Source organism: Chiroxiphia lanceolata, chromosome 3 (genome assembly GCF_009829145.1).
Source record: "Chiroxiphia lanceolata isolate bChiLan1 chromosome 3, bChiLan1.pri, whole genome shotgun sequence".
NCBI lineage: Eukaryota > Metazoa > Chordata > Aves > Passeriformes > Pipridae > Chiroxiphia > Chiroxiphia lanceolata.
This window is the reverse complement of record NC_045639.1, coordinates 27,673,187-27,693,876: the sequence shown is the minus strand read 5'-3', so window position 1 is coordinate 27,693,876 and position 20,690 is coordinate 27,673,187. Positions and strand designations below refer to the sequence as shown.

Genomic DNA, 20,690 nt, shown 5'->3' with positions numbered 1-20,690 from the left:
ATTACAACAGATTTAGAAGCAACAATTTACTTTCTACTCTTGCTGAGTGTCCAATCTAGAAAAGGAGTTGATGATAGCCCACTTACGCAGGTTCTTAGAAGATTTGCTGCTATTTGGGAAGCTCACAGGTGTCTGTATGGGCACTGTATCTTTCAAAGGCAGTTATCAGAAGGGTCAAGAAATATCAGCTTCCACACAGCTCACCCAGTCTGAAGTTTAAGTGTATGTTTGGAAATTAATTTCTCAATGTGTTTGTCCTCCTTCAACGGGATCAGTGTAACTACAAATGCCAGGCAAAACTGGCATTTCCTATATGGAAAAGGAGTGATCTGTTTAACCGCAGCACTGGGATAAAGGACTGTGTGGGTAAAGCAGAGGCTTGGAAGGCTTGGCTGAGGCTGAGGATGGCTCATGGGCTCATCTGGACTGCTAGAATATGATGGCTTCTGTTACTCCACCAAAACTGAAGTGGGGAACTGGAGCAATTTTGCCTCTAAACTGTCATTTGGTTGGCTTAATTGGTTTTTAAGGGCAGCATTACAACAGGCACCCTCAGCTCCTCAAACAGAAACGCACAGTTTTTAAATGGAAGCAGCAGTCTGAACCATAGGTCATGTTTCAGAAGGGCAGTGGTCTGCAGGGCATTAATTCTTCATTTGAGGAAAGATGGGTAAGCTCTACAAAGCAGTTGGCAGTATGGACCTTTGGCAGGCTACTTCCCAGCTCTCAAATATGAGTAACATTTGATTTTTCTTTCATTCTTCAAAGATCAATGCAAACCTTTATTTTCTATAAATAATTTAATAAATACTTTTGTTTTACAATGATACAACAAATAACAAATTCATAGCAAATGAGTCACAAAGAATTTAGGATCAGTATACTTTAATAAGGTATCAGTGTCAAAATACATTTCCTTATCAAGTTAAAGTTCCCATACAGTTATAATATTGTCAATAAGAATTCAGCAATATAGATTATGAAATAATTATGATAAAAAGTATGATTAATATTAAGACATGGAATATTTTTTTCAGAGTGTTTTAGTAAACTGTTAGGGTATAACATTTTTAATGCTGAAACTACACAAATAAGAAACAGAAGAGCAGTATTCAAGTGTCTTTAATCCTTGAAGCTTTAAGTCAGTGCCACTGCAAATTTGTCAAATCTGGCTTGCCAATTTTCATCAGATGTTGAAGTTTACAATATATTTTTTCCACACAGTAATAACTTCACTTTAAGAGTAGACTGTTTTTGGTAATAAACTCTTGAAAGATTGCCTATAATAGGGACTATATTTTTTTTTTACATCATGTACCAATAACAAAAGGTCTTCAGCTTTTTTAAGTGTGTGTGGTTAAGACTCGCTTAACACAGCAAACTCCGAAGTGCTCTATGAACCCAAGGCTCTCTCTCTCTGCAAGTGTCAGTGCATGATATAAAGCAATTTTATACACCAAGCTTCAGCAGAATCAGAAATCTCAAAAATATATTTTTGTTCTAAGTTTCTGGGCCAGATTTTTAGCTATAGTACATTGCCACTGTTCCATTTTCTTCAATGAAGCTACAGTGATTCATACCAGTGGAGGAAAGAAGATGATATATACCAAGACAGATCTAGGTCTATTTATTTTAAAGTCAGAACTGCTCACCTGCCTTTTACTGTAATTTGCTGTTTAGATATGTTGTAATTTCAGCTTTCAAACCCCTTCGCCTTTGAAAGCATTCAAGCCTTATTTTTCAAATATGTGCATGACAATTAATGATAGTTGGAAAGGAGCTCTGAAAATGTCTGGCTGTCCTTTAATGACTTTTTAGCTACTGACTAATCTAAGGCAAGTTAAAATAAGAGACCTCACTGCTGGCCATTCATCTCACTACAAAATCCTTAATTCTTCTTGTCTACTATAACTGAGTAGCCTAATACACTGGGAAATACTACTTTTACTTTTAGTTTTAATGATTCGATATTGCAATTATATTGCTAGCTAGCTTATAAATGAAAAAGGGCAACATTAATCAGAGGTGTTAGTACTGGCCGCTGCTCCGATTCCTGAAATATCAGAACATCATAACAATACTACTAGTTTCTAGCAGAAACAGCTCTTAAAGTTGTTGTGTCATAGATATAGCAAAAGTACCAAGAGATGATTAACAACTGACCCAGAGAGAATAATAATTAAAAAAAGATCTGTTTTGTGTAAAAATAAAGGCAAAAACAGAGAACAAACCAGAAATTTCAACACAAATGAAAACACAGGTCTAAATCCTCCACTGGGGCGAAGCTGTAGGACTCCCTTGGTTATAGAGTTAAGCCAGGTTAAGGCAGCTGAGAATGTGGCTTGCTTCTGAGGAAAAAAAGCTTACAACGTGCAACTTTCACAGATACCCACAAACATTGCATTTCACCATTCACATTTCTTCCACAAAGTGTATAAAAATGAAGGGAAGGGTGGGAAGCAGAAGGCTGGGATTTTTTCTTAGTATGCTTTTCCAAAGTTATTAAAGTTACAATAAATAAATGCTGGAAAACAAAAAGACTCAAAGGATTTTAATTTGGCAGATCAACAAAAACTGTGGTTGGAGATCAAATTTGTTTCATTCATCTTTGGCATAAAAGTAATCTTTGCAGTACTGCAGCCAAAGTATTACATGATGAGGCATTTATTTATACCACAGCTTTTATTAGCATGAAATTTGAAAAAAAATTCAGAACATAAATTACAGGTAATGAGATAAGGGGAAGGTAATCAAATTTTCTAAACACAACTTTAATTGCAATAGAGAAAATACAGTAGATGTATTTCTTTAATATGAATAATAAGTGAGTAACTTCAAAAGGCCACTATTTGGTAATGTGGACAGGTTCAACATCTAAGTAAAATCCTGTAAAAGTGTATGGTATTAGAAATTGTCTACTTGCAAAAATATATTAAAAACTGAAGCTGTTTTGAACAGTATAGGCCACAGAATATTGCAGGCCCGCTCAGTTGCCTGGTCCAGTGCCTGAGCAGTTCACTGCCCTGCAGAAGTGTAGAGCTACCCAAAACAGGGACATTCACCTCACAGTCATATCTTGTCAACTCAGGCAGCAAGTAGGGTTCAAAGGAGGGCCCCAGCAGACGACTGGTCATACCTGGAACAGATTAGTGAAGTAAGTCATGGTGCTGAGACCAGAAAGAGCACTTGTTTCTTCCCCCCCTTCAGTTTACATCAGTAATGATTTTATTTTGGTCAATTTTATGCCAATATGCCATAGTTAACCTGTGCACTATTCTGATTTAAACTCCCGTAAGTGTGTCACACCTCCAAATTTAGATTGTTCCAAGAAAAATTATATTATAGTGTACATGAGGAAAACAGTAGAAAAAACAAAGTTTCTAAATTGACATCCACTCACTTTATGTATTAAAAGGAATGTATACATGTCCCCTTTAATTACTTATTTCAACTTCTAGAAGGCACATGTTAAGATTCTAACCTACAAACCTTCCATGTTAATGCTGTGGTGAAGTTGTTCAGTACGATGTTAACAATTCCATCATAAGACAAGAGTATGGATGGAGGATGACAGGACCTCCAAGGTAAGAAGGTATTAAGTTTAATTGAAAGGAAGGGTGAAAATACTTTTCCTTATATATTACAAATGTTAACATTTAAGTATCACACTAAATCACAGAACTAATTTTTCATGTTATGAAGCAGTACGTATTTGGATCTTAGCTTATCATCCTCCTCCATATTTTTTTATATGTTTTCTTTTCATGGAATTAGTATTGGAACTAAAAACCAACACTTTCCAATTTCTGTATTTGACAGCTCTTACCTGATGCTTTATGAGCTGGCTGGACACTGTAGTCTGGACAATGGGAACTGTAAAACGGAGGGGGAAATGCTCCTGCTTTCAAATTCTCACCCGGACTGCCACAGGTGGGTTGATGCCGCTGCTGCAGTTGCAGTTGATTCATTGGTTGGCTCAGACCTCTTGAGTTACAGACAAATTCATCTGGTATTTAAATAATAGAAAAAAGATTAAATGAAGCCATTGTAATAATTATAGTAGACAATACTAATCCAAAGCAAAATGATCTTCGGAGTGATGGTGTCACAGCGTAAGCAAATCTGCATTTTGTCAAAAAGGAAGCCCAGAAAGAGCACTAGCTCTAGCAGTAGTATTGCACACAAGATATGCATGTGTAAGGAAACACAATGTTGTAGAGAAACAGTATCTATCAGCAGGAGGTAAACCTAGCTCCATTAAGCTGATTTCCATTATCTCCAAAGCAAGTGTGAACGTACATGAAACCAACTACCTGGTATTTATCAAATGTACCTTAAATTGTTCAGCTCTTAGCGATACAACCTGATCTTTAATTTTAGTGTAGTGTAATATTTACAGAGCTTATTTACATTTCCTTTTGAAAGAGCTTTTGTATCTATTCAACCTGTCTTAAAATTGTGCTTCAACATATAATGTTGCGAAACCACTTCGTCTTACCAGTAAGAACACTTGTGCTGAGAGATTTCTTTTCTGTAACCAAGGAACAGTTTTCCCCTTTGAGAAATTTCATTCTCTTCCACATTAGGTGAGATGGGTTAATGACAGATGGATCTCCCTAGAATGTGAAGGAAAGCAAACCAAACAATTACAGTGATAACCATGGGGAGTCCAAAGTTGTGAAGGGGGTGCATTTCTTATGATTACCCCACTCAGCTGTTGCAATGCTTGTTCTTCATAATCCAGTTGTCGTTTCAGTTTCAAACTGTTAGACAGAGCAATTCTTGCTGGATTTATATCTATACCTCGTTGTACAAAAGCATCCAGGGGCCTGTGGAGAGGAGGTATCCATGAGTGCACAGGGAAGCAAATCTCAATCATCTGGTTCATTTATAGAGATTCTTCTTTCATTTAAACACATTTAAAGTGTCTTTGAGACTTGCCAGTGGACAGATCTCAAATGTAAAATGTTTTTTATTTCCTTTTATTCGTCATCCCACAATCTTTGGAGACTTTTGACGTTTGCGATCAAAGACTAATGAAAGTTTAGCATAAACAGCCTCTAGGGATCTCCAAGCAGACATAGAAATGCTGTGGAAAAGAAAGTCATGCGATTTTTAAGAAAAGGATTTGAGAGCCACGTCTGTCCCCTTGCTTTGCATACTAAGTATGAACACACGGGTTGCTAACTGTGTGTTAGCAACACACAGTTGCTAAGACGAACCCTCTCTTTCCAGATGCATATTCAGACACTGGTATTTCTGCCCACAAGAAATCCCAAAAAGCAAACTGCAGAGCTTCAGGTTTTAAAATGACCATTACTATTTTATGTACTTTCTGAACATTTCAGTGTGACCAACACTGAAGACTCAAGAGCTACTCAGAAATGCCTAGCTATGAAAGGCAACTTCTAGGACTGTAGCCTCTGATCTACATCTCAGCACATACTGTTTACATGTGTAATAAAGCAAACAAGGTGAGGAAGCTTTGTAGAAAAAGAGCCTGTAATTTTAAATCTTAGTAGTATGTAGTATTTACATATGCCAACAATAATGTGCTCTCATCCCCCTCTCTTCCCCATTTTTTGTTGTGAAGGAAATATATGCAAGGTGAGAAAACATAAACAGGTCCCTGCTTATTGCTGCACTAGTAAGTCTTTTCAGTATGTCAAGCATGCTTTGCAAAATTAATGGTGTAATTTTAAACTGATCAGCAGGAAATTCATTCACATATCCTTACAGGCAATGAAAAATTTGCCCACTTCAGCTTCTACCAGATTCACTGCCACTGGGAGAACACCACATTAATTTCCCCAGAGGTACAGTCCGATGCCTATCACAACAAAATTGTTCCAGCTGAATTGAGAAAAAGAATTTTTCAAGATTACAACCCTTTTCATCCCCCAAAATATTTTCTGAGTAAAATACATAGTTATACTACAAAAGCACTTACCTTTTTTTATATATGGGCACCCTTGGAGAATGTAGTGGTGGCCCTGAGGGGGAATTTGATAGGGGTCCTGAGTATTTATCCATGAGTCTCCATTTAGCAGGAACATATTCTAATGGGGGATCAGGTGGCCACTGGGTGTTCGGTCTTCCTCCCATCGAAGACAGAGGAGTGCTGGCTTGGTCATGGTATGGTGGCAGTGATGACCTACTCATATTGTTGAAGAACACTGATGACAGGGACCCATGACCACCAGGGTTAATTTTTTCATTTGATATCTGTGGGCAATATTTCTCTGGGAGGAACTGATTCTGTGAAGTAGGAGCAACGGGTTGGAAGATGGTACTCATGCTACTTAGACTCTGCTGGGTATTTTGTGCACTTTCAGAGAGAGGACGTTCCTCTTGGCAGATTGGACTGAGCTGGAAATCTTCTCCATCCATAGGAATGTAAGGAGCCAAGGTTTCAAGGTCCAGTTCATTGAAGTCAGTCTGTGCGAAGACAAAGTCAGTTCATAAAGAAACTAAAAGTTAATAATTGTTGTGGCACTTAGTGTGATATGGAATACTAATAGATGTTAAGCTGAAAAATCACCATATGCAAAATTTACCTACATGAAACTGGCCAACTCCTGTTTAAAGATGTCTTATTTCTATGCTAGCGTATATGTACGTCATATCATTTTCAGCAAAATTAAGACAACAAACTGAAGGAAAAAACCCTCCCAGATGAGCAGTATTTAGTAAAGCAGCTTGCATACAGCCCACAACATCAGTGTGATCTGAAGTAGATCACACTAAGCTTTGAATAACTTGTCTGCCAAGACTCTACAACATGTGGCATGTAGTTCAACATCAGGCTTTTTCATGCTAAAATAGAAAACACAGCTTTCTTATAATCTAGCTACATGAAAAAAGGTGTCTAAAAATGCAAAAGTGGAAAAAAAAATTTAGTGGAAAAATACTTAAATCGGTATTCTTTTTTTCTTTTGGAGGACTTGTCATACGCAGATCCATTTCTCTTGGCATTTGACCAAAGTTGAACAGAGAGGATAATCAATGTTGGCCCACCAGTCAGCTCATAACACCCCTGTGGCACTTTTCTAACACTCATTTTCCCCACCAAAGCTGCTGATGTGGTCGGACACACCTGAGCAAACAGATGCTGAATCTGACAATACTGAAGTTTGCACATGTCAAGTCTTGCAGAGTTTGATCCTGATCCACATTTGCCTCCTATCTGTCCACTCTTTCTCTTGCTTTAATTTCTGTTTCTATGTCCAGGCTTAGATGAAATTTCTTCAGAACATGGACTACAGCCTATTAAAGTCTGCAAATTGTGTTGGCAAATTGAAGCAACCATCTCATTTGGGCTCCAGTCAGCCTGAACCTTCTGTAGGATTAATAGATGGAGACGAATGTAAGGTCTGTGCTACCAGTTAGCAGTGCCTGTTCCTTTCTCTTGACTATAAAGAAGCATAAGCTCTTAACAAAGGCATTTCAATTAAGTATCGAAAGTTACATAAGCTGAATCAGGCCCACACCTTTTATTCACTAGCTCACTTGATGTAATGTTGTAATAGTGGATTTATTTATTTATTTATAGAGAGAATTTCTACACTTACACCCTGACTAGGATGCAGGAGATAGAAACCATATGTTATTTTATGTGCAAGTAATTGTCAAATCTCTCTGAAAACCTCCAAGAGGTAAACCAGGAATATATCCAAAATTAGATTCTGTTTTGTAGTTAAAGGAGATGTGTACTATAAGGGGCATTCCTCTCTCATTTAGTTGTTTTGCAAGAATTAGTTTACTTATTTTTTGTTCTAGAAAGGATGTTTGCTCATTAGTCATTAGTCAGGATTAAAAAAAAAATTGCTGCTTATGTTACATATCCAATCCACAGAAGCCTCCAAATTCTGAAAGCTCTCTGGTGCTCCTTTCTTCTTAGCAGTGCCACCAGTGACACTCCAAACCTAGTGCTTCAGAGAGTTAGGGACAGAAACCGACACTCCAGTTTTTGAAAGTGCATTGTTTTGTTAGTGTTGTGCATGAAAGATCTGGTGTGCATGTACAAATGCTGTTTGTGTATTGTATCACAATATCTGCACATACAATATGCATCTGTACTGTCTGCTAGCAGGGGACTGATTTTTGTGGGTTTTGGAAGAGATAGTTCCTTACCTGGGAGGTGCACTGACTTTTTGATTCTGTGTCCATGGCAAACAGTTTTTCAATCACCTCAATCTTAAGATCTTCATCCACAGAACTGTAATAATCTTCTGGGCTGCTGGGCTGCACAAAAATAACAATTTGTTTTAAGCAGCAAGACAACCACGGTATTGGCTTAGCATCACGTCATTTATACCAGGCTATTCAGTAACAGATCTTTCCTATGAAAAGCAAATGGCTGAATGTGCGTTTAGCATCCTCAAAACCCAAAACTGTCCACTTCTATCATAGGCTTTTCTCCAACACAAGATTGTCAGTACAAAACAGAGGCACCAAATACAGGAACCTAGTTGTCATCTTAGTTTAAATGTTTTTTGGCATCTCAGACCAGGAATGTACAATATTAAATATTTTTGTCAAGGACAGAGATGCTCAGCAGTATCTCCATGCTTTTCTTAAGATTGGACACCCTCTCGTAAAGGCCATCTAAGAGTGGCTCCAGCTCTTGGGGGCAGTGCCATGAAATAATTCATTCTTTCAGTGGGGAACTCCATGGAGCTGCTTTCAAAAGCCTGAGCTGGGTAAGCTTCCTAAAGATCACACTTTCTAGTTAACAAACAGAAAGAGGATGGTGTGGAGCAATGTTCCTCATGACCACAAAATTTTACCTTGGCTTTTTATTTAAGGCTAACTTCCTGAAAGGTGGTAGCATGTTCTTCTATTAGTTGTTTTATAGGTAGCAGTAATTACTGAGGGACAGCTGGGAGACAATGAGGACTGCAATGTAAAGGCAGGATATAGTTCCTGTTTGATTGTTTTGTCATTGATCCTTAAGGTATATGCAGTACAGGAAGGATATAGATACACTGGGCCTTGTTAATAAGCAATGACACAGGACTGCTAACATGAAAATGTTGTCTACGTATACTGATGGGACTTGCATACAAAACATAACATGTTTTCTTTTTTTTTTAAAGCTCTTCTTACCGTGGAACAGCTACTGTTGCTGCTTGCACTTGGAGTACTGCTGCCAGGTGCAATCTGAGGCATTGTAAAGGACGGTATCGTCAGTGTTTCACCTTGAGCAGGGTGGCTTTTCACTTCCACTGGCCATGCTTTGTTTGGTGTCAAAACAGCATTGGTGAAGACAGGGGCTTCCTCAAACTTCTGTGTCCCTGGATGGAGTTTTAACAATATTAATGAATGCTTTTAGCTTGTGCAGTGTTATGATATAACTGCAGCTATTCATTAAAAGTAAACACTGCTCCTAGTTGCCATGACAATAAGTTGGCATAGACTTAATGCACGTTGTTTAGACAGCAAGAAAGCCTGATTCTGCTCTCATTCACAGAAATTTTCCACTGGTGTGAGCATGTGGGCTCTTTTAGCCATTACTCCCAATTTGTACAAACAGCAAACAGACCTTGTCTATTAAGTTTCTAAATGTAGGTTCACACGTGGTTCTTTGTTGTACGAAAATAATTTATACAAATACTAACCAAAATCCAGGGAAATAATGGCATCGCCAGGTGTTGGTGCCAGCTGAGCAAGTTCCTCTGGTTCTTCTTTTAACTTAGTAAACAAGAAGTCACTCTTCTCTGTCCCAGGGATGCTGCTGTCGTAGGCAGTGCTCATCGTCAGCAGGTGAGGCTTGAAGAGCGATTCTGTTTGGTCCATGGAGAACACAACATCGTTCTTCTCAATTTCACTAACAAGAAAACATGTTTTAGGCACTTTGTACTCTACAAATAAAAGATACGGGTAACATAGGCAGTACAGACTCTCTAAAGCTGGGGCTCTACAAGCCATTTTGGCCTCTCAGTTGTATGCCAGGCTCTTGACAGGCAAGGCACGGTTCCAGCGTTGCCGAGCACCGCCATCTCAGATGACGCAGAGAGTGTGGTCAGGACTTCTGTGGGAATACTCAGGGCTTTGTCGCTCTGCTTTTTAAAGGGATGTAGTCGAGGCTATAATGACCCAGACTATCACTCAAATAAGTATTTCCTATTTTGGCCCCAACTGGGACCAAAAAAACTTGAGTTTTGCCAAATGAAGGCAAAATTCTTGATTGGTCCTGATTTTTGAGGTGGTAAACAGCATCTCTTAGCAACATATGATACAACTGCTACTTAATTTTATCTCTTGGTCACAGCATTAGAAAAACAAAACAATCTAGCAGTTGTGTTACACAATAAAATCTTCAGTGCAGACTTTATACTCCTTTGTATGAGCACAGCAGCCACTCTGCAGAAGAGAAAGGCTGTGGTGTATTTCAACAGTGTGTATGGGAACAGGCATGCCACATTTTTCATCGATGTCTAACATCAGTAAACAAGACTGAACAAACATGACTAAACTGATTTCAGAATAACAACACTGAATAAATAGACCCTTCAAAAGTTCCTCCAAATATTGCATTTCTTCCAGCACATGAATCCACACGTGTCTTTTTCTGCCCTGTACAACTTACCTCAGCACATAGTTGACGCAGACGATGCACTGCGGCTGTAGGTTCCGCGTGTTGTAAATCACGGTTCCTTGGGTCTCCAGCCATACGTATCCACCGTGCTTGGCAAGCATACGGTACTGGCCTGTCACTACTTGACCTTTTGTACATACTGAGAAAAGGGGGGCAGAGATATAAATAATGCAGCAGGACAGGAACACACAACATGTAAGGTTTGTTTTAAACAAACCCACTTCTATGTTTTTGTTATGCAGAACTGCGCTGTGGCATTTGTAACCAAGGCTGCTTAACTTTGGGAAAACTCAACCATTTTAAATATAAAAGAGGACATTCCTTTGAGGTTTCCACTCAAGATTGAAAATTTGAGTTTTGGCATTTGGCTTCTTGAGATGGTCTGAGTCTTCAGATCCGAACATGGGATTTTAAAAATTTAATATAATATCCCAACTTCCCCCAAAAGAATGCCTGCTAACAATGTTTCTTGAGAGTTCCTGTTCTAGAAGTGCCTTGGTTTGGGCTCCCAAGTTGGTCTGTAGAAAAGTGAATTTATTTAGGAAAAACTATTTATAGTTTCCTTATTTAGGTGTTTGAGAAATACAAGAGTCAGATGATTTAAAAGCTATATTCACTAAAAAAAAAAAAGGCAAAAACTCTCCAAAAATCAAAAATCTCATGGTTTCTCTTTATATTCCTTAGAGTTAGAAGCTGGAGATATCAAAACCACAAATAAAATTAGGGTGTCATTAGCACAGCATTGGTCTTAAGAGGCTCAAGTAGCAATATCAGTCATAAAAAAGCATCAAAACTAAGAATGGTAAATGGGACTGTTTTGTCTAGAAAAAACCATCAAACTACTGTATTTCTCCTTCTAGTTGAACTGTGCTGTTCCTCTGCAATAGCCTGGAATTAGCAGCCTGGAAGGAACCAAAACCCATGTGACCAAATCAAATAATGTTCATATAACTCAACATGTTTTTTGAGCTGTCCCGTGTTTCTCAAGCAATAAACTTGAGGTTTAACTCAGGTTTAAAGCTTTGTTTAAAGGTTTGAAGGGCAAAATCTGCAGTCTTGCTGCCCTCGCCCCCCAATATTTTGCAATACTCGCAGAGAATGAGTTTTCAGTGTGGAGCTTTGGACTTCTGAGATGTAAAGTTTTACGATGTCCTGCCTGTTGTAATTCAAAGTAGTCAGTTCAGGAAAAATACTGATGATCAATGGCAATAAAATTAGGGCTGGAATACACAAGCAATACTCATACTAATAAAAGCTTGTACTTGTAAGCAGACATAGTCGCGCTGAGTAGCAGCAGAAGTGGGAACTGGCTGAACCAAACCTTTGACCACACATTGGCAACCTTTCCTTCTAAACAGCTTTTATGCCCCAAATCAGTATGCCATCAAACTAATGCCCAAAAAATAATGCAATTTGACTCAGTAGGACTGGAAAATTGATCCCGTAGTCTTTGTACAAAAACATTCCTTGTGAATATGGCCATTAACAGAAGCTATTTATTGTCAGTCCCTCCTACATCACCACCGTACAAATGTACAAATTCAGGCCTATGAAATGCAACAACTGTTTTGCAGATAATTGTTGCTGTGTTTATCCTTCTATTTCTGAGGTTTGTTTGTTTTCTTCCTTGGAGTATTTAATCATCCTTCATTTAATTTATTTAGACAAAGTAGAACATTACTTTTATTGATTAAATACTTCTGGTAGAACAAAATCAAAAGGCTTTCATTTCAAAGTGTTTTAGTGACTGGACTGTTCTGCTCTGCTTGTGAAACATAATTACACTGCTTCCTAATCATCAGCTCATCAATAAGAGTCACAGTGTAGGCGCCTGTTACATTACAAAGAAGCTTTTTACTGCTTTAATCTTTTTTATTATTATTATTCAAAGCATGTCATGTTCTGATATAATAAAGTACAGCAGAATCCCTCCATGGGGTAATCTCATAAATTACTAATACACTTGTAACTGCTGACTTTGTTATCAACGCTACATTTAAGGATCTGCCTTCAGAGTGAACTTCTCACTTCTTTATTTTTTTATAAAGTATACATTACCTGTATCTTTTCAGAACCAGTAACATTTGAATCAACATGTCCAATTATATTCCTTATCTTTGTGTGGAGAGAGGGGGAAGGTAGGGATGAATTTAATAGAACACAAAAACATGATTCACTTGGAAGGCTTGTTGAACTTCTGCTATGTACTACGAAGTCGCAGATCCCAGGTGGTGACACTTAGCTCCACACTGAAGTCAGCAGCAAAATTCCCATTGGCTTTAATGGCAACAAGACCAGCTCTTAGTGGAAACAATTATAGATTATTAATTGCTGAATTGGAAAATACAATTCTACAGTCAATCTGTTGTGTAGATTTATGTAACAAGACAGAAATTTTCATCTTGCTTGTGTAACATGAAAAACTGGGTATGCTAAATGCTGCCAAATGCACTGTAGTCTTCCATTCCAGAGTGACTAATTAAGACTTTCATACTCTATATGCAACTATACTTTCAGCCATGAACACAAACACTATTGTGGCTTGCTTGAACATGAGGTTGTTATTTCATCTCAAGAAAAAAAACTAACCTAAAGCTGCAACAAGCATGATTTATCACTAAATTAGATGGAAGGAAAGGGAAGGAGTTCTGCTTTTATGCAAGACTCACTTGAGGTTTTTCTTTTCAAACTTCAGTCTCCTTCCTCTATTTCCTATACGTCTTTACAACACTAGCTCGCTGGCACTGTCAGAATTGATGACTGCTTTATTGCATGAATACATATATTCTACAATAGCATACTTCTAATAAAAATTACTTTTTAATAGAAGCAAGTGTGCTGAACATGAATTTTGAGGTGGATATTTACACGTATAAAAGGATACGGCCAGGGAAAATCAATAAGTTCTGCATAGCTACATGCTTGGAGGAACAAGTAAGGTCTGTATAAGGTCTATACCTGCTTGGTAACCCCGTGCGTTAGACAACATCTCAATGGTACACATAATGAAACCTAGGCATTTCCTATTTGGAGGGCTTATGTGTGTTTTCTGAAGTCACAGCCTGCTGTCACTTAGTCTTTTTGATTGTTCTCCAAGTTGGTAAGAAGCCTGATGGTCCCAGCAGACATGAGAAGTATTTATGTTAGAAAAACTAAAAGGGCTAAATTTGCTGGTGATGTAAACTGATAGTTATGCTGTGGGCAACAGCATTTATCACAGCACAGACTTTGGTCCCGTGCTTCTAACACTAAAAAGATAATCCATGCTGATCCTATGCTATCATAAACACTATGGAACAGTTTGATTTTAAAACATTTCTAACTTGTGCAGTACACAGTGCCTTGAGCACTTCTGCTGATGTAACACCCTTCTGAGACTTACTCTTGCCTTCATTCTGCTTCTTGATCAGTCCTCATGCCCTACAGCAAAAGTTTGTAGGACATGGCCCTTTTCAGTAGGCACAAATGTTATCTAGACATACACTCTGCACTTACGTGACTTTAATTGAATTGCCAGAGTGAGGAGCAACCTCAATCAATGCCTGGTCACAGAGAGTACTAGAAACTCTCCAGAGATTCTTACATGGACAAGTCCCAACTCAGTGCTCCCATTTCATTAACTAGCTAGAGATAACCAACAAGGGCTCACTCTCCTCCTCTTTCCTGTTGCCAATGGGTTTGCCAGTTCCCATTTTATTCCCTGTGTGGAGTTGTCCATTCTTAGAAATGCAACTCAACAATTCAAAAGCACCAGTGCAGCATACCCCCTGATTTCACAGGATGACTGTCGATCGCTCAGCATAGGATATGAGCATTCTATCTATAATTATCACTAATTCCTTTTCACTGTTAAAACCAGTAAAATATTACATAAGAAACAATTAAAAAAAATATATTCCCAAATAACTTTCACTAAGTATGGGTTGATCTATTTTTTCTTTTAAGCAGCTCTGGAAACAAGACGATTTGTATCAACACTGTTTTACAGCACACAACTTTTATCACTGCCAAACATTCTTTCAAGAAATATTTCAACTCAAAACTGTCCTGAATCTTTGCCATTGGAGTTAACACATATTCCCTTTTCCCCTTATGGTCAGACAGCTATTCTTTGCTGATCCTTTTCTCTGGGAAGTACAAAAATAATTTCTGTAGATCTATTTGGTGGGCAATTCCCTACAGACATGACCTTAGTCATGGGCTTTTTCCTGAGGACAGAGACCTTTATCATAGCAACTACGAGGTGTGTGTGGGGGGGTTGGGTTTGAGCATGTAGATTGCAGTCTAGCAGCTTTGCTTTGTGTCTATAAAAAGAGCAGTAGCAGAGGTTTTAGTGATGTGTTGCTGAGAACTCTCCAATACACTGGGTCAGCGCTGTAACAGCCAAGGAAATGTCATTTGTACATTAGTGCACCACACTGTCTCAAGCCAAACCACCAGCTGGATAGAGACTGAAGGTTTAAATCCATTATTAAGACACTTTAAGCGATAGAGGGGGGAAGCGTAACTACATGGCCTTCTGAAGAGAGGAAGCAGATCTTGGATCTGATCTCTGCTCCCAGAGTAAATCAGGTACTTTACATTAAGAACAGCTAAAACTGGCAGTTCATATAGGCATAAGAATAACAAGAAGATGTTGTTCTCAGCTGTAGATATTATTTGTATAATGAATATCACTTTTAGAAAGGTTCCTTGCACATCTGGTTTGGATGGGGAAAATAGTTGTTATTTGGTAGCAAAAGACAGACATTCAAAAATACACTGCAGTAAGCTCTTCGTATTTCCCTTTACAGCTGCTCTTCCTGCTGAGCCCAATGGTACACCAAAAGGATAATCATAGAAAAGCTTGGGTTGGAAAGGGCCTTAAAGATCAACTAGTTCCAGTCCCCTGACATGGGGGTTTTCCATTAGACTAGGCTGCTCAGAGCTCCATCCAACCTGGCCTTGAACACTTCCAGGGATGGGGCAGCCACAACTTCTCTGGAAAACCTGTTCCAGCGCCTCATCAACCCTCACAGTAAAGAATTTCTTCCTAAGATCTAATCTAAACCTACTCTCTTTCAATACGAAGCCATTCCCCCTTGTCCTGTCTCACTACATGCTCTTGTAAAAATTCCCTCTCCATCTTTCTTGTAGACTCCCTTTAGGTACTGGAGGGCCACAATTAGGTCACCCCAAAGCCTTCTCTTTTCCAGGATGAACAATCCCCACTCTCCTAGCTATCGGTAAATGCACTTCTCACCAGGCTAGTACTGCCTAACTCAGCTTTTCAAATTTTCAGCTGAACCTTGCATTATACCTTAGAGAGACGATGGTTCTCCTCTCTAACATCCAAGTTTAGTTTTAACTATGGCAAAAAACAGAGCCTCTGGAAAAATCAGCAGAATATTTCAGGTAGGCAAGCACAGTAACCTGTAAGCTTTCTAGTAAAGTGTAAATACTGTTTGGGGACAATATCTGCACACAAAGAGCATTTTTATTTTCAACTACTTATTGAGGTACCCACAAATTATGCTTTACATGCAAACTATGAAGAAAAATAAGAATGTGACTTACAGTTCTGATGACTCTTGGTCATACTCTCCGAGTCCAAGGCATGGTAGAACTCGTAAGCTGAACGGCCCAGCAGCTCCTCTGGATGGTATCCAATCAACTCTGTTATTCTTGGTTAAGAAAAAAGCAAATATTTAAAATTCAGGTCACTGTAGCCTTATGCTTACATGTGGAAGGCAGTTATCAGCTCTAGTCCTTAGATTAACAGAATTAAAAAAGCAATATGAGAAATTCTGAACTTCTGAACACATCAGGAGCTGCAGAGGACTTCTAATCGCATTCTGAAATATCTCCATGTTCAGAATAAACTGCTTTGTACTACTATTAGAATAAAAATTCCTAGTGATGTCATTATGTGTGTTGCAAATTTTCCCAGGCCTATTGCACACTAATAGAAGGTATAAACTATTATTAATAACAAAGTTCTCAAGCTGTCCACTACATGCAGAAACTCCCAACAACCACCACTCAAAATCAGATACATGTGAGGGGTGTAGTAGTTAGCACCAACAGGTTTAAAATTATGTGGGCATTTAAAAAACACATGCAAAAGGGTTAAATCACTACTTTGGGTACTGCATTTAATAAAAATGCAAGATGAGAAATTAAGGGCAGTTAAAAAATATCAGCTCGTCTACTTAGTATTTCCTCAATTATATGAGAACTTTAGCATATGGATTACGTTACTTGGGTGACTAATCCACAAACTAAGTAGGACTTTACACAAAGAAAGCTATGATCTCAAAAACTAGACTTTTTTTCAGAGTCTTTCTGAGTACTCAGGCAAGGCAGAATTTCTCACAAGTTCCTGAATAAAAGAAAATAGGTCATCAAACTATGCAGATGATTTTCTCTAATGAGGGGGTGGAGGAAAAACGTTCTGTTTCCCTAAATTCAATTTGAAATGCCATCACATGCAACTTAAAGGAAACACAGTAAGTAAAAGAATACTTCAAAAGCAAAGATTATACCATATTTTGTTTTACAAAACAGTGACACTCTTGGTTGCCTTTTCTTAGCTTCTAAACTAATAACATAGCAGAGAGTAGTAGCAGAAAGGACTACAACATGACTCTGAAGCTGTCATAAACTTTTAAAAGCTGGGAGGCTTGCAAGGAATAGTCACATCTTGCAGCACATCACTGCTGTCAATGGCAGTGTCCAGGTTTTATGCCTTGTCACTAAACTCTCTTGGAAAAGCTTTATCTGCCATCACCACATTTGATTTGTAATGTTGCTACTTTTAAGGGAGACATCTTCAGGTTTGTGTATTCCCTGAAGGATAGCCTTGGCCCAGCCCTCTAGACACAAGCACGTCTTTACAAGACAGACATGTAAATACTGTAAAACAAACTGAGCAAGAGCATGGCATTCCTCTTCTGGATCTCCCTCCAGCAAGGGAAGACAAATAAGATGGGACTATTTTGTGTATGGTTTGAACACTGAGGCACTGAGTCAGCTTTTCTCTCGCCTCCACAGAACTGTATAGCCCCAGGACACCTTGGGTTTGTCACTCTGAAAACTACTCTGCCTGATTTCCATAGAACAAACCTGGGTTTATAATGTTTTGGTTGAGCAAAAGCTATAGCTTGTATTGGGTTCCCCTCAAAAACTTAGTCTCCTGTTTATGTTTACAGTTTTATTTACATTTACAGTTAGACCAAGAAAGGGCAAATTCTCGAGACCAGTTTTCAGAGTTGGTTTTTTTACTCTCTTCACTGACAAGCTTCTGAGCTTTTAAATTGCAACCCAGTCAAATCTGTAACTTTTCTCCGAAACCACAATTGCTTTTTCTTTGTAATTGAGAAGTAGTTCTCATAATGAGCTGGTCATCAGAGCTGAATCATCAAGAGAAAACAACAAATACTGAAGAAACCCTAAGAAAAGTAAGGCTTACAAAATAAAGTTGCTGCTTGCCTTTACACAGCCAGCTGGGACACACTGATGTAAGTAACCAGAGGCTTTTGCCAGGACCAGTGTAAATACATGGCCTTTAAAAACAGAAACCATGGTCTTTTGTTATATAATGGTCCAGTATCATAAAACATCCTAGTTAGTTTGGAGCTCATCACAGAAGGATTTTAAAATTCAGGAAGTTGAGGATTTACTCTTAATCCAGTCACTGGGAGCTGAGAGCCAAGTGGGGGTTGAGCAGCGAGAAGGAAAAGGAAATAAAGACAATGGGGGGGAAAAAAAGCATCATGTACCCAGCAGCATCAGTGCAAATCCAAAACCACATTACAGCCTTCATGGGTGTCAACAGTGGAACTCAGATAGCAAGCAAAAATACACATTACAGCAGGTTGAGGGACTCTTAACTCTTATCATAGAAGAATTGCAATCTCTATGCAAAATTGTGTATTCCAGTCCTGTAATTCCCCCTTTCAAACTGCTCCTCACTGTTCATAATGAGCATCCTCACTATAAAATTACTCTTGTCATTTCATGGCTCAGAATGACTTGTGGTGTAATCCTGCTGTGACAATGTCAAATTTAATTAGATCTAATATAATCTTGGATGAAAGTTAGCAAGTGGTTAACTTTAGCAAGGTGGTATCTTTTTATTACAACCAACTACATATTACACAAAAAGATAAGATATCAAAGAATTACCCCACAACATTGGCTAAATTCTAAACCCATGCCTGGTAACAGTGAAATACTAATAAAGAATAACTGTTTTAAAATAGTTACTTTAAAAATCATAATAAATGGTTAAGCAGCCTCTATGCCCTTCTTGACCAATCTGTTGATTTGTTAACACTATTCAGACTCATTCCACTTCTCTTTAAAGACTCCTGCGATAAAAATGCTTTTTTTAAAAAAACTTACAGTGTTCCTTTCTCCCACTCCCCCCAAAAATCCTAAAACTGGCTGAACAGTGTTTCCTAGATACATTTTTAAATGCCACTATTTTAAAGCAAACACCCTCTCTCCAATAATTGTTATCTGGATTAGTTTTGTGTGCATGAATTGGCAGTTTACACCCTCCTTTATTCCTTCTCTGGTGCTGTTGACCCTGAAAAGCTTAAAAGAAGATCTTGTAGGCTTCGGGTCATGCAGGGCTGGAAATCAGATTAGACAATTTCATGCCACATTATGCACTAGGATCTAGGTGGACAGCTATCTCCATCACACCCATCCTGTGACTCTCCCAAGATGTTCATGGAAGAAGACTGGCCGTAGCCAAGAGCCCAACAGCACCTGGGCCAGGAGGCAGTGAGTACTTTGGCACAGGACCTTGCACTGATCTCACCTGAGCATCACTTTGAGGTTCGCCAGGGAGGTGCACCCTCCAAGCTCTGGATGCTTTCTACAGGAGCCTCATAGCAACATGAAATGCCAAGTGAACACACAGAAGACTAAGTGCAGAGGAAAAGGCATTCCATGGAGCTGTGAGAAGGAGGAGTACATAACCAAGAAATTCAGGGAAATGTCTATACCCCATGGGACCAAAGGGTCATTTACAAAACTGAGTCCAGGACACAAGACTTCTACTTTTGCTTAGACACCAGACAGAAAATTGCTCTTTGTGCAAGCTGTGGAACGACAAAATTAGAAAACAAACTGTATGGTGGTTTTGGATGGCATTCCTGCCATGGTAGGCTTTGTGTTTCCTCTGCATCTTAGAATGCTAATTAGGAAGATGATAATAATTTTTTGTTGAAAACGACAGGTGGATTGTGAGACTGTTTATTTTCCTGTTAACCACTCATTTCTGAGAACACAAATACCTTTGGGGGAATCTTAATTTTTCCAGACTGGCACTTACAGTTTTCTCAGCTAAACTTGTCGTCATGATGTACTGAGGTCAAAATCTCAGAAAACACAGTGTGCAGTAGCCATCTGTAGTAGGGGATCTGTCCCAGCTATCACCACTTAAATGCTTTTTGAGTTCTACTTCAGTTTCTTTTAATATACAATATATTTAAGTACCTTAATATACAATTTTTGGAACATGGAGTAAAGGCACAGTTTTGTGCTTAGGATGCACAGTTAGGAAAGAAGTGATCTGAACTTTGTTTCTAGAACTGTACAACCTTGCCCTACTTTATCTCTTTGAGACACAGCAAAGCAACAAACTTCACTGCTTCAAAGCCTGCTTCTCCTACAAGATGAGCTAGTTCAAGTATTTTGGTTTTTCCTAAAATTGTGTTTTTCTGTCCCTTTAAAGGAGCACAAAGGTTTTTATCGTATACCATTTCTTGAGTCAAAACAGTATTGTAAGAACCATCAGGACTGAGAAGTCAGGCTCTTTTGTGAAAGAGTGCTCTAATGTTTACTGCCCCAAAAAATAGCTGGGTGTATATTTTTGGGGCCGTGTGTGGACTGTGTGTGTGAGGGTGTGGATCTCTTAACAAAGTCTTTTTGTATTCAAACCATTACCAGGTTATTGAAGTTAAATTGGTCTTAAGGGGAACAAACAAAACAAAGTTATACTTAAAGCGAAATGAGTGAAAAAAAAGAGAAAAAATAATAAAGCCCAACACAGACACTATGCCTGGAGAAAAGCACTCTGTCAGCCTGCTACAGCAGG

General features: G+C 38.6%; 1 protein-coding gene across 2 annotated transcripts in view; it reads right to left on the bottom strand.

The window, feature by feature from the left end:
* Nucleotides 1-810: 810 nt before the first annotated feature.
* Nucleotides 811-20,690, bottom strand: part of EPAS1 (endothelial PAS domain protein 1) — a 78,494-nt gene continuing 58,614 nt past the window's right edge. For both annotated transcript variants that reach the window (XM_032681672.1, XM_032681671.1), the window contains exons 7-16: nucleotides 16,157-16,263; nucleotides 10,592-10,739; nucleotides 9,621-9,829; nucleotides 9,109-9,296; nucleotides 8,134-8,244; nucleotides 5,951-6,438; nucleotides 4,706-4,829; nucleotides 4,499-4,616; nucleotides 3,827-4,006; nucleotides 811-3,136 (exon numbers count right to left, since the gene is read on the bottom strand). In XM_032681672.1, coding sequence (XP_032537563.1) covers nucleotides 2,916-3,136; nucleotides 3,827-4,006; nucleotides 4,499-4,616; nucleotides 4,706-4,829; nucleotides 5,951-6,438; nucleotides 8,134-8,244; nucleotides 9,109-9,296; nucleotides 9,621-9,829; nucleotides 10,592-10,739; nucleotides 16,157-16,263 — 1,894 coding nt within the window. In that variant the 3' untranslated portion in view covers nucleotides 811-2,915. The remainder of the gene's footprint in view (nucleotides 3,137-3,826; nucleotides 4,007-4,498; nucleotides 4,617-4,705; nucleotides 4,830-5,950; nucleotides 6,439-8,133; nucleotides 8,245-9,108; nucleotides 9,297-9,620; nucleotides 9,830-10,591; nucleotides 10,740-16,156; nucleotides 16,264-20,690) is intronic.